The sequence below is a fragment of the Lissotriton vulgaris genome, chromosome 6 (genome assembly GCF_964263255.1).
Source record: "Lissotriton vulgaris chromosome 6, aLisVul1.2, whole genome shotgun sequence".
In the NCBI taxonomy this organism is placed as follows: Eukaryota; Metazoa; Chordata; class Amphibia; order Caudata; family Salamandridae; genus Lissotriton; species Lissotriton vulgaris.
In genome coordinates, this window is record NC_141694.1 from 176512748 (window position 1) to 176527227 (window position 14480).

Below are 14480 nucleotides of genomic sequence, written 5' to 3' on the forward strand. Positions count from 1 at the left end.
TTTAGTTCATCAAAAGGGTTAATCCATAGAAACAAAGCAGTATTCCAACAAGTTCCCAATGCATTTAGTGCGTCTAGCGCACTTCATCAGGGGAATCTGAAAGTGAACATAATTGGTGGTTAGGATACATATCCCCGTAGTTCCATCCGGCAACATGTAAAAATTATACAGTTTCAAACAAAGTTCTATCACGTCTTAACATTATCAATCTAAGATCTATATAGCAATGGATTCAGTCCCATGAGAAAATACGATAAAACAAAAGAATACCATAAAATCAAATCGAGTGCATAAAGTGCTATCTTATAACTGAGTGTAAACATTGCTGCATGGTGTTTATTTATTCAATGTTTGAATTTGGTAGACTTGCATGTGATTTAGAAATACCAGCTTCATGACCAAAAAACAGCCAACAATTAGACAGAGACAGATGTGGGAGTATAATACGAGACCCCCTCAATTTGCAAATATCTCTGTGTAGCTTTACACACCTTAAAAGCAGTAATTAGAACCGATACCAATCTTTGTATTGAAAGCTTACCGTTTCAGCATATGATGTGAAGTCATAGGTTCTTGATCAGCCCCATAACCCCCCACCTAAAGAAACAGAAGTGCCCCCCCAACATGATTGAGAACACTGCTCTAGTGGCCTCGGTCAGCAGATCACAGCTGACCGATGTCCTATCACAGTTTACTGGAGTCCCACTTGCCAGTAGTAGCCCTGGGAGGCTGTAGGATGGTATTGGCTATACAGAGTGCCAGTTCACTCTAAAACTTCCAGATATCACAAAACGAGAGGTGGGGGGGGGGGGCTTTTCCACTGGACTCTATTTCCCAGCCACTGCTTGTAACTGAAAGTGCCACACAGGCTCCCATAGAGCAAAGGAGGGGTCTGGGCAAAGTGATCTCACCTTCATGGATTGGGATCAAGCTTCCCCATCGCTGTCTCCATCTCCCTTGGCGCCAGCTCTACAAACCTCACAAAACCAGCTGATCCTCTCCCGGATGCTACTGATGTCCTTTCTCCTTGTCAAACTGGCATATTCCTTTGCAGCAGAATTCATCAGTCATAGAGAAAACTTCCTCAAGTTCCAGATGCAGTGAGCAAACTTGTTATCTTGTCTTCACACCGCAAGTTGCAGCTGGAATCCTTCTAAGGACCCGGTATGATTTGCCTCTTCAGACTCATAGACCAGTCTTGAAGAACAACTAACTGCTAAGGTCAGACTTTTATCACCTCTGATTAAAAGGTTGATCCAATAAGAGGGTCTGTACTTTTCAATCCTGAATGCACTTCCAATCACAAAGTATATTTAAGGGTGTTCACTGCGGGCCAAAGCATGCAAAGCATGACCTACTATCTTCGCTTTTACCAGCCAGTGCTATTCCCTAAAGAGGAATTTTAATTTACTCCAGAACTGTAGGCTCTGCCCACTGGGAAGGGTCCTCTTAACAGAGTTAGTACAGCTAAACCCAGGTAAGAGCTGAGTGTCTACCCCAGCCCACTCCAAGGAATTGGGAGGGGCACGAGGGAGCTGGGATGTCCACCAGAACGTTCACATTACACACAATTGTTCAACTCACCATCCTTTCCCAGTGCACCCACTGGCTCTCAAACACACATCAGGTAGATAAAGGCAACAGGACCCGGGCAAGCGGGAGACTGCACAGACTTGATAAGTAGGGTTGCTAGTAACTCATCCCTCATGACTATAGATGTATTGCTGCCACCACTCTCAGTCTACCACACCCTGGGTAGAGAGGGCAGTAGTCACTCTTTGGGCAATAGGGGTGCACTAGGCATGCCCCTCGACCTCAAAGCCAAGCTCTAAGGTCTCAATCTGTGTAAACAGGGAGACCCTCAGTGGACATGCATGATTGTCATGCTCACTGAGGTAGGATCTAGAAACCATAGAGTAGCGTTTAAGTGACTTGCCTGGGGAACAGCTTAAGGTAGGGGTAGCACTCTCTCCAGAGACATGTACAAGACTTCTCATCCCAACATACCACATACAGTTCCAGTATTGTACCTAGAACGCAGTGCTAGGCACAAAATATCTAGGCTTACTGTTGGAACTATCATGTGACATCTCTCCAGCTTTCCAATTGCACTGTACGTGATCCTACATAACACTGACTTATTATCAGGGAAATAGAACTCACTAAACAACTGTAGACCTTTTTATATTTTTTTCTTTGGGCAAACATTTTCCCCTGAACAAAGTTATTCCTCTATGCCCTCATCCTGGGATGGACACCTACTCCTAGGCTGGAGTAAATCTCTGACCGTAGGTGGTGAAAGGGTCATATTTTAATCTGAGAATGCCAACAAACGTATGTGTTAGTGGACATTCACACATTTATAAGACAATCTACACTTTGTAACCTCAGTCTTTTCCATTCATATTTATTTCTGCACAGTTCTTTGTACTTGTGGTAAAGAAATCTAGAGCAGTAAAGTAATTTAACTCTGCCAGGTATCCTTTTGAGAACTTCTGGTGAGTGTACATAGAGGCATTTTTAGCTGTACATATACATCAAGCGATAAAAATACCTTTCTGAATCGGCCCTACACACTTTTGACCCTATTGTGTCGAGATGAATTTAATCATTGGTACAACCATATGTGTTGTTTATACGTTTCTCAGTAGGATGAAACGGAACGAAAATGCATTCTATTTTAGTTTACGCAACCATATTGAACATTGAGAAATGTATTTAAATTAATTCACAGCAAAACCTATTTTAAATGGAACACAATATGTATATTTGTAAATAAGCTTGTATTACAAATGGTAAACATTTTCAAAATAGCAATATGTATATAAGTATATGTATATACTTGTTAACAAACATGTTCCCTAGCATGAAAAGCTGCTCTGGCTCAGCGCTCAGTGTCTGGGCATCTGATGTGTATAACGGCTATTAATATTACCCAGAAATTAGATGAGATAATGCATCAAATGAAGACGGCACAAGTCAGAAACACTGAGCAGAAACGTGTGCCATCAAAAGTTCATGCATTAACTCAGGAGAAATTCCATGCTATATCTATGAAATCTACACATCTCAAACGCGGGGAAGCGGTGCAGGCGGAGGGCGTGGTCGGGGGAGGCGGGATGCTGAAATCAGTTGTATGTCATAATTTCCTATTTCGTGTTTTAACTAAGGAGAACACTGCCATCTAGTGGCAAGTAAGAACAATTCTTTTCTACAGACGTAAGAGTAATGGATATACGAAAGAAAGCATGCATATTCCTCCGATTTAGACCTAGGAACTAATGTTCAAAGTCCTTTTGCAGTTGCAAACACTGCCAATCACAAAATGTGAGGGTCTGTGACCACAAAAGGGGTTTTCACAATGCACTACAGCGCTTTTACAAATGGTAAACGTCTTACTGGCACAGAAAAGCGCTATTGCAAGCTTTTGCTCCAAATTTAGCAGACTCAAAGTGCCATTTATACAAAATAATTTGTGCTGTAGGAAACCACGGCCAGATTTGCAGAACCGGGTCGGGCATCTGAAACGACGCCCATACGCTGCACTCGATGGGGCAGATTTACAAGCCCCTTGCGCCACTTTTGCGTCACTTTTAACGTGGGAAAAGTGACGTAAAAGCGGCGCAAGGGGCTTGTAAATCTGTGTGGATGTTTTCACAGTTTGATGAAATTCAGGGGAAATCAAAGAAAAGCAAAAGTAAGGTGATTCATTTTTAACAAAGACAGGAGCCGGGATGGGGGAGTCCCAGGAAGTCTCAAATTGTTGTCCTCTTAAACATACACAGGAGACTATTCCCTACACCCACGACCAAGGTCTAACCCGTTGCCGTGTTCCTCCCTGACTCATGATATTCCGTTTTAACGGACATGTTCAGCTAAGCATACAATTACTTTAACCTTTTTTTTCCAGTGAATTTCTTTATAGTAAGAAATGATTGCCATACCTAATTATAATATCGCTTTAACCTTCATTAAAGTAAGATATTATTACCACACTCCACCCCTCTGGGGTGGAACTTCTGGCCTGCGACCAGGCCCTGCAACCAACCTCCCCCGTAAGCACCCAATCTGTGGGCAGCCAACTCACTGCTGTGCACAGCTGTGCGAGGGTTTGGACAAAGGGCCTTGCCTGAAGCCAGGTACTGCGCACAATCCCATGGGGGGAAGCCTACCCCTGGCTGAGTGTGACGTTTGGATGGGCACAAGGAGGGCCTGTGCCTATATATGGTGTTTCTGTGCTATGCTGGATTGATGTGTGTTGTTCTGACTAATATATTCTTTGTGAAGCTCTAGCCCTGTTATGGTACGTGCCATCCTAAGAGATGGTATCTTCCTTGCTGAACTTAAAGTAGGTCTATGAAGTAATTGAGACTGGTGTTTTGTTGGGGTCCACTGTATACCTTTAAATCAGTCTAGATGTTTGGGGTATGGTTTGTTTTGGAGACAGTGCTGCACAAAAATGTAATGTTTCGAAGAGCATTGAGAATTGGAATGCACACATTGTGAGTGCTAGATATTTGCAAGGAAAAGGAGTCTGCAAAGGGGCTTTTTGCTCCTCTCATCAAAGTTACATGGAACTGAGATTGGTCCAGTGGTGGCACATGATTAAAAGATTACTGACAACGCGTTTCAGCCAGAAACCATTTGTAAAGTGTAAGGTATCTTTTAGGGAGTAGACAGCAGTCCTGTGGTCTCTGAAGTCTGAGGTTTTTACTGAGTTTTAGAAAGGGGGAAGTACCTGTAAAATATGTGGGTTATTATGTGTTATTTTTGTTTATGAAGATGAAAATGTGAGGCCTGCAATATTTGAAAAGATGCTCATGAGAAGCAGGGCATGAGAATTTCAATTGCTTTGCAGTCTTTTATACGTAAGATATAAAGATGGTATGTAATTGGTATGACTGATTTAATATTAAAATGTAATGTCTTTGTAGTTTCTTTGGTGAAAACCATCTTCCAAGCATTTAATAATTTTTGTATTTGCATTTAATGTATCTGCTACCACAAAAGATTCCACCCATCCATTATTCAGCTTCATGGATACATTTACAAACCAGCTGTACTTGTTATAAGCCCCCGACATATGCCATAGTAGTTATGCACCATGGACCTGATATATGATTCCCAAATGCAAATCTAGATTGTGAAAATTGTACTCTAACTGGTTTGTGAATAGGGCTGCAATTTTTAATGTGACCTCTGCACTATTATGTGGTAGCAAAATGACTTACCTAATGAATATTAATGAGGCAGGTCACAATTTGTGGCCCCGGTGACTGGCTTTTTATGCAGGGATTTTGGACCAGATCAAAAGCACACCTCTGCCTCTCCATTTGCATTCCCAAATGGGAAACTTAAAAAAAAGTAAACAATATCCACTCAAGGGATAGATGCAGAATATTTAAATAAATGTCTCTCATTTGGCAAAACATCAAATGGAGCTTGCAGTTGTACCCCAAACCACAGCCTAGTCTTTGTGAGACACCCCGACACGATATGTCCCACAGGAACAGATTTATCTTTGCAAATCAGTTATGGACCCAACTCTGAGGTCTTTAACTGATAAATGAACCCCACTCATGGGTATTTATCTAATAAATGATTTGCAAATACAATTCAACAAGAAGTGTGTGCATTGGCCGAAGAGAAAAGTAAAATAGGAGGTCTCTTTATCACCAAGCGACTTATTAGACTACAGCAGTCCAACCGCCCTATTACAAATTTGGCGTTCAGACCACCAAAGGATTGACGTAGCCGCCGGGGATCCGTGATCCCTTGGTGGTGTTGCAGCAGTGTGAGGCCACAATATACTGGTGGTGCCACTGCAGCATCACCAAGCATATTACGAGTTTCCTCACTGCCCTCCTCTTCATGGCGATGAGGAAACTAAGGGGGCCCTACGGGGTCCCTGTTGCCCCTGGGCCAGGGGATGCATGCAGAGGGGCACATGATGTTCCCTCCTGTCAGTTATCACCCCCTGCTCCTGCCCGCCATTGACTGCACACTCCATGCCGTGTAGCAAAGTACATTGGTGCTCCCTTTGCAGTGGCTTTCTAAGGCTCAGATGTGAGCCTTTGAGTGGCACCGCCGTGGGAACTTCAAAGCACTGCCTGCCAGACACGAATGAACTAATATTCTGGCGGGCAGTGTGCGGCCGAGTTTGGTAGTATGGCAGCAGGGCTCTGACATGGCGGGCCGCTGCCACACTTGAAACTCGTAACCAGGCCCTAAATGTTGACCTGTCCATTAAATCAATTCCAACTGAATCTGGTGGTAAGCAATTCACCTGGTAACCTGTATAAAGTTTAAGTTAAAGAAGTGCAAAACTAATGTTTTCACTAGTTCTCTGGTTTCTTTAGTGTTTCCCAGATTCTAATTTTTAATGTGCGCTCAGAAAAGCAGATATGCACAAATGCACTCACAAAAATGATTGTATTAAGACAATGTCTCTTTCCCTCAGGCGTTTGACGTCGGCGCTTCTATGATCATCCACGCCTTTGGAGCCTACTTCGGTTTAGCCGCAGCACGTGTTTTGTATCGTCCAGCCCTAAAAGATGGACATGAGAATGAAGGCTCTGTGTATCACTCTGATTTATTTGCCATGATTGGTAAGTGCTACAAGCAACTCTGAAGAAAAAAAAAATTGATTTTAATTTGATACAAAGTTGGTTTGCAATTTGTGGACTAATAGCTTCATTGAACAACACTTATGCTTCTAAGAGGGGATTCACATTTGCCAACGAGAAGCCCCAAGTTGAAAGTGTACTCTAGAAATAGCAAATAGAATAGAATATTATTATTAACTTCATAATTATAAAGTGCGGACATATCACTTATAAGGGTTTCAAGGCGATGGGGTCCATCGGGGACGGGGCGGTTCCTTCCTTAGGGCGCAGGGACATTGACTCGCTGCTCCATGAGCTCCCACAAACTTTAACTTAAACATTAAAGTGAGTCTTATGCTGCTTCTCTAAATGGCATTGCCAGTTAGGTAACTTACTGCTTGAGGGTGGAGGGAGGCTTGATTACAGCAGGAATGTCTCGGAGGGCTAGAAGTGAAGTGCGCATGTCAGGCTGGACTGGTGGTTTACTGCGGCCAGCCTGACATGCACACTGTAGGTTTCTCTAACCTGTGCAATGTTAAGGGGTCGGTGGATTACAGCCACAGGCCCAGGGTCTCCTTTAAAGCATTTGTTTTCCCTGCTCCTACCAATCTCTCAGTAAGAGCTCTCAGTAACACCAGGAAGGTTAGACGCCTACTCTTCGGCGCATTGTTTTAAAATTGCTTATATTCTGTCCTATCTTGAAAACTTATTTTAAACATTTAATTTACTTTATTCATTTAACTTACTGCCATTTTCGTCCATTTGCTAATTTGCACAACTGTCAGCTGCTTTGTACTGCCCCCGGTCCGCCTTAGCATGTGCTGTTTGAGCGGTGGGACGAGGTACTGTTACTCCTTCCTCTGGCAACATTTTAGAGGTCAGCATTCTAATTGTTGCTGATCTCTCCCGCCACTCCCACCGGCTGATTAGGAGGCATGCAGTCTGGATGTGCAGTGGACGCGCGCAACGGCTGCAAGCAGCTGAGGCGTGCAGGTGAGGCGCGCAGCGGACGCATGCTGCTGACTCGCGCAGCGGCGTGCCAAAGGCAAGCTTCTCTATGCCCTTTCGCGCCTGGCCTTCGCCTGCCGCCTGCCTCGCTGCCTGTTCCCAATTATACCTTAGCTTTATTATCTACATCCACCTGGCGATCTCTACATACATGGCTAACCTACAATATTCAAGTCAGGAGCACCATTCCTTTAACAGATTTCCTCCCTCTGAGCAAAATATCAATTCTTCCCACACAATGCACACCATAGGGAGCCATGATGGCCTATACCCTAATCAAACGAGCTACAACAGGTTAGATAATAACGACTCAACGTTTAACTCCAACAACATTACAGGGTTATATTGTAACGCTCAATCCCTCCCTAAGCATTCCTTAGAAATCCAGACTCTACTTGATTTTGAGAAACCAGATCTCTTCTTCATCACGGAAACCTGGCTCCATGAGTCCTCTACTGCTAACATTTCCCTAGCCTCCTCCCACGACTACCAGTTGAGTAGAGTGGATAGGAATGAGAAGAGGGGCGGGGTCTAGCCATCGCATTTAGAGCTAACATCAAACTTACTATAATTGATTCTATTAGTGCAGACTGGGCAGAGATTTGGATCCTTAAAATTAACAGCTTATCTAAGGGATATTGGATGGGTGCTATACTCTACTGCCCCCAGGCAGTAAAGCCCACTTCCCTAGTCATCTCACGGAGATGATCGCACCACATGTTCTGACTGCTGACAATTTTCTGTTACTGGGGGATTTTAATTATCATATTGATCTCTCCAATGAATCACAATCAATCGATTTCATTTCCAGCTTAAGCACTTTAGGGCTCAAACAAACAGTGAAAGGTCACACCCACACAGCTGGCAACACCCTAGATCTTTTATTTACAAATGCTCCCAAAAGAAAGGTGGACCCACCTCTGCCTGTTCTCTGGTCTGACCACTACCTGTTGAAATTCAATACAACTATCACATCTACCTGCCAAAAAGACTCTGTAACAGAACCCATAAGGCATAGGCCCTGGAATAAAATTCATCTGGAATCTTTTTCCGTACATTTCATCACTCCCCCACTGTCTAATTCTAACCACCCTAATGATGCAGGCAATCTGCGAGAAGGCGCTATCTGTCAGGCCCTTGATAAAATTGCCCCAAAGAAAAAAGTTAAACGCTTTCACAAATCTTCACCATAGTTCACTCCTGATTTGAAAATAGGCAAATTAGCGGCCAGGAAGGCTGAACGTAAATGGAGACACTCAAAAAGCCTCATTGATCAAAATGATTATAAACTTTTAAGCAGGTGTTATCTAGACCATATTGCCTCAGCAATTTTTTTTCACCTGGGGAAAAATAATTATAAAACTTCCAATACCCATAAAGAATGGTTTAAGATTTTGAAAGAGTTTACAAATTCTGGTTCTATTCAGCCCCCACAATTAGCTTCACAGGAGTGGGTTGACTCTCTATCTACTTTCTTTGTTGATAAAATTGAACGTATCTACAGCCAGTTTCCTCAAACTACCGCTCAATCGCCAAATCAGAGATTAGATGATAATTGTTCCTTGATGGCTTCGACCCTTAACAAATTCTCAGAATTCTCATTGGAAGAAGTCACCCTGTCACATAAAAGGGTGAAATTTGGTTCTCCCACTGACCCAGTTTCCACCCAGGTTCTATCAAAAATCACTGTAGCTATTCTTCCCAACCTAACCAGACATTTAACCTCTCATTACTACATTCCTCTGTACCCACTAGGTGGAAGGAGGCTATAGTTAGACCCATCCTAAAGAAACCCACCTCAGATCCTGAACTGCCAAACAATTATCGACCAATCTCCCTACTTCCCCTGTTCGGTAAAATCCTGGAGTCACAGATAAACGGCAATTAATCAAACACCAAGAAAATAATAAAGTGTTAGATCCTTCTCACTCAGAATTTCGGTCCTTCCATAGTACCCAAACAGCCCTACTAGAAGTGGTGGATAACAATAGACTCACTCTGGACAATCAAAAATCCGCCATCTTGGTCATTTTGGACCTGTCGGCTGCCTTCATCACCATCTCCCACTCCATCCTATTGAAGTGTCTGTGGGAGGCCTGCATTGGCTTGGTTCAGGTGTTACCTGAGTGATCTCCAGAGTTCAAATCAGTGCTTTTACATCCAAGAGCCAATCCATCAACAGGGATCTATTTTGAGCCCTACGCTCTTCAACTTATATGTATCCCCTCTGGCCAAAGTTATCAAGGACCACCGCTTCGACACACTGTCGTACATCGATGATACACAGTTGTTAATTATTCTCTGACCTGACGTTGCTGATACTAAACATAGATTCAGGCAATGCATGCTGGATATAAACAACTGGATGTTAACTAACAACCTCTAGCTAAATTAACATAAAACAGAAATTGTTCTTTTTGGCAATGCCCAGGTGCTACGGACAAACGTTTGGTGGCCTTCTACCTTGGGTACTTGCCCTCTTCCCAAGGTAACAGCCCGCAACCTTGGCGTAATGATTGACGATCAACTTTCCATGTGTGACCATGTCAATCATGTAGCGCGTACCTGCTACGGGCTAATGCATGCCCTCCGCAAAATCTTTAAATGGGTCAGACGACCTTCCCGTATGCCATTGATCTAGCTTAATCATCTGCCATCTGGATTATGGGAACACCCTATATGTGTCCATAAACGAAGAGATTCTAACAAGCTCCAGGTTCGGCAGAATACAGCTGTTAGACTGGTTTTAAACCTTTTCCCCTCGTTCCGCCTCTGCACCCAGCCTGAAAGCTCTCCATTGGCTGCCATTCAAGAAGCGGATTAATTTTAAATTCTGCTGTCTTGTCCACAAAACTCTCAACGGACAGGGTCCTCATTACCTGGCTAACAAACTGAAAAAGCCAGCAAGAACTCTTTGTTCTGCTAATAAACATCTATTAACAATCCCGAAGGTTCGTATAGTCAAGAACGGCAGCAGATCATATTCAAAACTAGCTTCTACTCTTTGGAACTCCCTGCCACTCTACCTTCACACTGAGATTGACCACATGACATTCTGTAGGTCCCTTAAGACTGGGCTATTTTAAATCTACCTTCTCTTTCCAGTCATCCTTCTTGTCTGTTTATGAGTCTCGGCAAAAGCGCTGTGAGACCCTAGGGTGATATATGCGCTCAACAAGAACCGGTACATAGACAAAGACAATCTGAGTGCATCTTTCATGTTGTTTACTAGGAAACAACATGAGAGCAGCCTTGGGATTGGGTTTGCGTGCCAGGTGGTATGCCTCTAATCCATAAACAGCGGGGGGAGGTAGTTTCCCTATGTGGCCAATCATTGTGTGGCTGTATTTTAAAGGCATACAGTGATTGGTGAGGGTCATCTTCTGTGTCATGACCGGTATACATTTAAAAGGTAAAAGAACCGTTCCAGCAAAGTAGTCCCTTGTGGGCGTGTCTGTGTTGTGCTGTGGGTGTGTGCCGGGGGCGTGACAAATGCTAGAGGCGTGTGGTACGTTCCGCCCTTCATGCCATGTCTCATATCTTGTGCTGTGGGCGTGTGCTTGGGGCATGTGCGGGTGCAGGATTATGGAAGAAATAAAGTGAGCGTTGTGCCCAATATTTCATTTTTTCCCCCCAGGTTCTGTACATTCCAGCTCGGGGGGCCACCCTGCTCCCTTTAAATACCCCTGAACCCCATAATCATAACCCGCCCTTACACCTTAAAATACCCCAACACCCTTAAACACTAACCCATCTTAACCTTATAAATCTACCCTGCACCCCACAAGCCAAACCTATCCCTAAACCCTAAAAGTACCCCAGTACCCAAAACCCAAACCTAGCCCTGGAACCCTAAAAATACCCCTGTACCCCAAAACCAAACCTAGCCTTGAACCCTAAAAATACCCCTGTACTCCAAACCCCAAACCTACCCCTTAACCCTAAAATACCCCTGTACCCCAAAACCCAAATCTAGCCCCGCACCCTTAAATTACCCCTGTACCCCAAAACCCAAACCTACCCCTGAACCCTAAAAATACCCCTGTACCCCAAAACCCAAACCTAGCCCTGAACCACAAAAATAACCCTGTACCCCAAAACCCAAACCTACCCCTGAAACCAAAAATACCCCTGTACCCCAAAACCCAAATCTAGCCCTAAACCGTAAAATACCCCTGTACCCCAAACCCAAACCTACCCCCTGAACCCTAAAAATACCCCTGTACCCCAAACCCAAACCTACCCCCTGAACCCTAAAAATACCCCTATACTCCAAAACCCAAACCTAGCCCTGAACCCTAAAAATACCCCTGTACCCCAAAACCCATACCTATCCCTAAACCCTAAAACTACCCCTGTACCCCATAACCCAAAACTATATCTGAACCCTTAAAATACCCAAACACCCCAAAACATATACCTCATTACCCCAAAACATATACACTATACCCATACTTACCTTATCCAAACATTAAAAAAAACATGCTTTTACCATTCATGCATTTACAACGGATTTCGTTGTAAATGTATGCGTGGTAAAAGCATATAAAATGTAATGCCATGCATTATAATGGCATTGCGGAGTCATGGTGCTTACCTGAACCCTTAAATTACCCCTGTACCCCAAAACCCAAACCTACCCCTGAACCCTAAAAATACCCCTGTACCCCAAAACCCAAACCTAGCCCTGAACCCCAAAAATAACCCTGTACCCCAAAACCCAAACCTACCCCTGAAACCTAAAATACCCCTGTACCCCAAAACCCAAATCTAGCCCTAAACCGTAAAATACCCCTGTACCCCAAAACCCAAACCTAGCCCTTAACCCTTAAAATACCCCTGTACCCCAAAACCCAAACCTACCCCCTGAACCCTAAAAATACCCCTATACTCCAAAACCCAAACTTAGCCCTGAACACTAAAAATACCCCTGTACCCCAAAACCCATACCTATCCCTAAACCCTAAAACTACCCCTGTACCCCATAACCCAAAACTATATCTGAACCCTTAAAATACCCAAACACCCCAAAACATATACCCTATACCCATACTTACCTTATCCAAACATTAAAAAAACATGCTTTTACCATTCATGCATTTACAACGGATTTCGTTGTAAATGTATGCGTGGTAAAAGCATATAAAATGTAATGCCATGCATTATAATGGCATTGCGGAGTCATGGTACTTTCATAATGAAAGTATGCAGAGTGATGGTATACGGAAAGAAAGTTGCGGAATAATGGGTGTTTACCCTCCCCCGGTAAGTACATTGGTGCCACGGCGGCCCACATCTCCAGCAACATACTCATATTTTGTCACCACCGATTTGAAAAATGCACAGGTCTCTCTCATTGTTGGCCAGCACCGACATACACTTTTAGACACACCTTCTGCCACAAGTTCTAGAATTGCAAACTTTATAGCTGGGGAGCTACGTTTGAATTTCGGCATCAGCTCAACATCCTGTGATTCCAGGCAAATTGCTTTGTCTCCCCGTGCCTACCACAAATGAATGTGTTCATCTGTAATGTAAATTGTGCTCATGCCATGTTGTCGAGTTCACGCTATATAATATTGCAAGGAAAAATAAAGTAGGGAAACTCGAGTTCACAAACTACTGAACGCGCACTCTTAAGTGCATCAGCAGTGCACTGTGAATCGGAGCGTTTCACAGGCCTGTCACAGATAAGAAATGCTATCAAAACGAAAACCTACAAAACAATATATTACTGGCCGGCAGCAATTCATACCCGGACAACGTCGGGACGGGCTGCTAGTATGAAATAAAGGTGGAAAAGAGGACACAGGGTCACTAATAAATAAAAGCACATCATCTGCATATGCTAGGGATTTAACAAGAGCATTCTTAATAGTGATTCCTTTAATCTCATCACATTTTCTAATTGAAGAGAGGAAAGGTTCGATGCCAATTAAAAATAAAAGAGGAGAAAGTGGACATCCTTGCCTCGTAACTCTGAAAAGAGAAAACTGATGTGAAATGTGTCCATTGATAAACGAGCAGTGGGAGCAGAATATAGAGCTGAAATCATATGTATAAAAGAATCTCCAAATTTAAAAGAGGGTAACGTATGAAATAAAAATTGCCAATGAATCTTATCAAAAGCTTTCTCAGCATCTAAGGCCAGAATACCTGAGGGGAGTTTTAAAGTAGAACTTTGTTCAATAACGTCAAGTAAAGTTCTGGTGTTATTAGCAGAAAATACATTTTTCATAAAACCAGATTGATCTGGATAGATAACTGAATTAAAAATAGGTCCTAACCTAGTAGTGAGAATTTTTGCATATCATTTACAGTCTTGATTAATCAAAGATATAGGGCGATAGTTAGAGACAAGAGTGGGATCTTTATCTGGAAGTACAATTATTAAAGCTTCTGTGAATGAACCCGTACTCGTAACTGTGGACCCAAAAAATGTAAAAAGTTGAAATAATAAGATTGAAATTCTTTATAAAATTCTGCTGGAATCCCATCAGGACCAGGAAATTTGTTTTTTAAGGGATTTAATGGCCAATACAATTTCATCTTTAGAGATGGGAGAGTCAAGTCCATTTTTATCAGATTGGGAAATCTTGGGTAAATCACAGGAAGTTAAAAAGGAGTCAATTAAGGATTCATTATAAAAATCAGGTTTGTTATATAACGTAGAATAAAACTTCAAAAATTCATTAACAATATCATTTTGAAAAAAAGCAATTCTTCCATGAGAGCTATGGATAGAAGTGATTTGAGTTTTGTCCTTTTTTATGCGTAAATAATTAGTCGGCCAGATTGATTGGTGTTAAGGCTAAATATGGCTTTAGCATTAGAAATTTGAATGCCTGCTCTCTTACTAAGGATGGA

At 42.8% G+C, this 14480-nt stretch overlaps 1 protein-coding gene across 1 annotated transcript in view; it reads left to right on the forward strand.

Moving 5' to 3' along the window:
* The window catches only part of RHAG (Rh associated glycoprotein), a 193267-nt gene that overhangs the window by 83601 nt on the left and 95186 nt on the right, over positions 1–14480 (forward strand). Inside the window, exon 4 of the mRNA XM_086926205.1 lies at positions 6461–6608. Within this exon, the coding sequence (XP_086782331.1) occupies positions 6461–6608 (148 nt within the window). The remainder of the gene's footprint in view (positions 1–6460; positions 6609–14480) is intronic.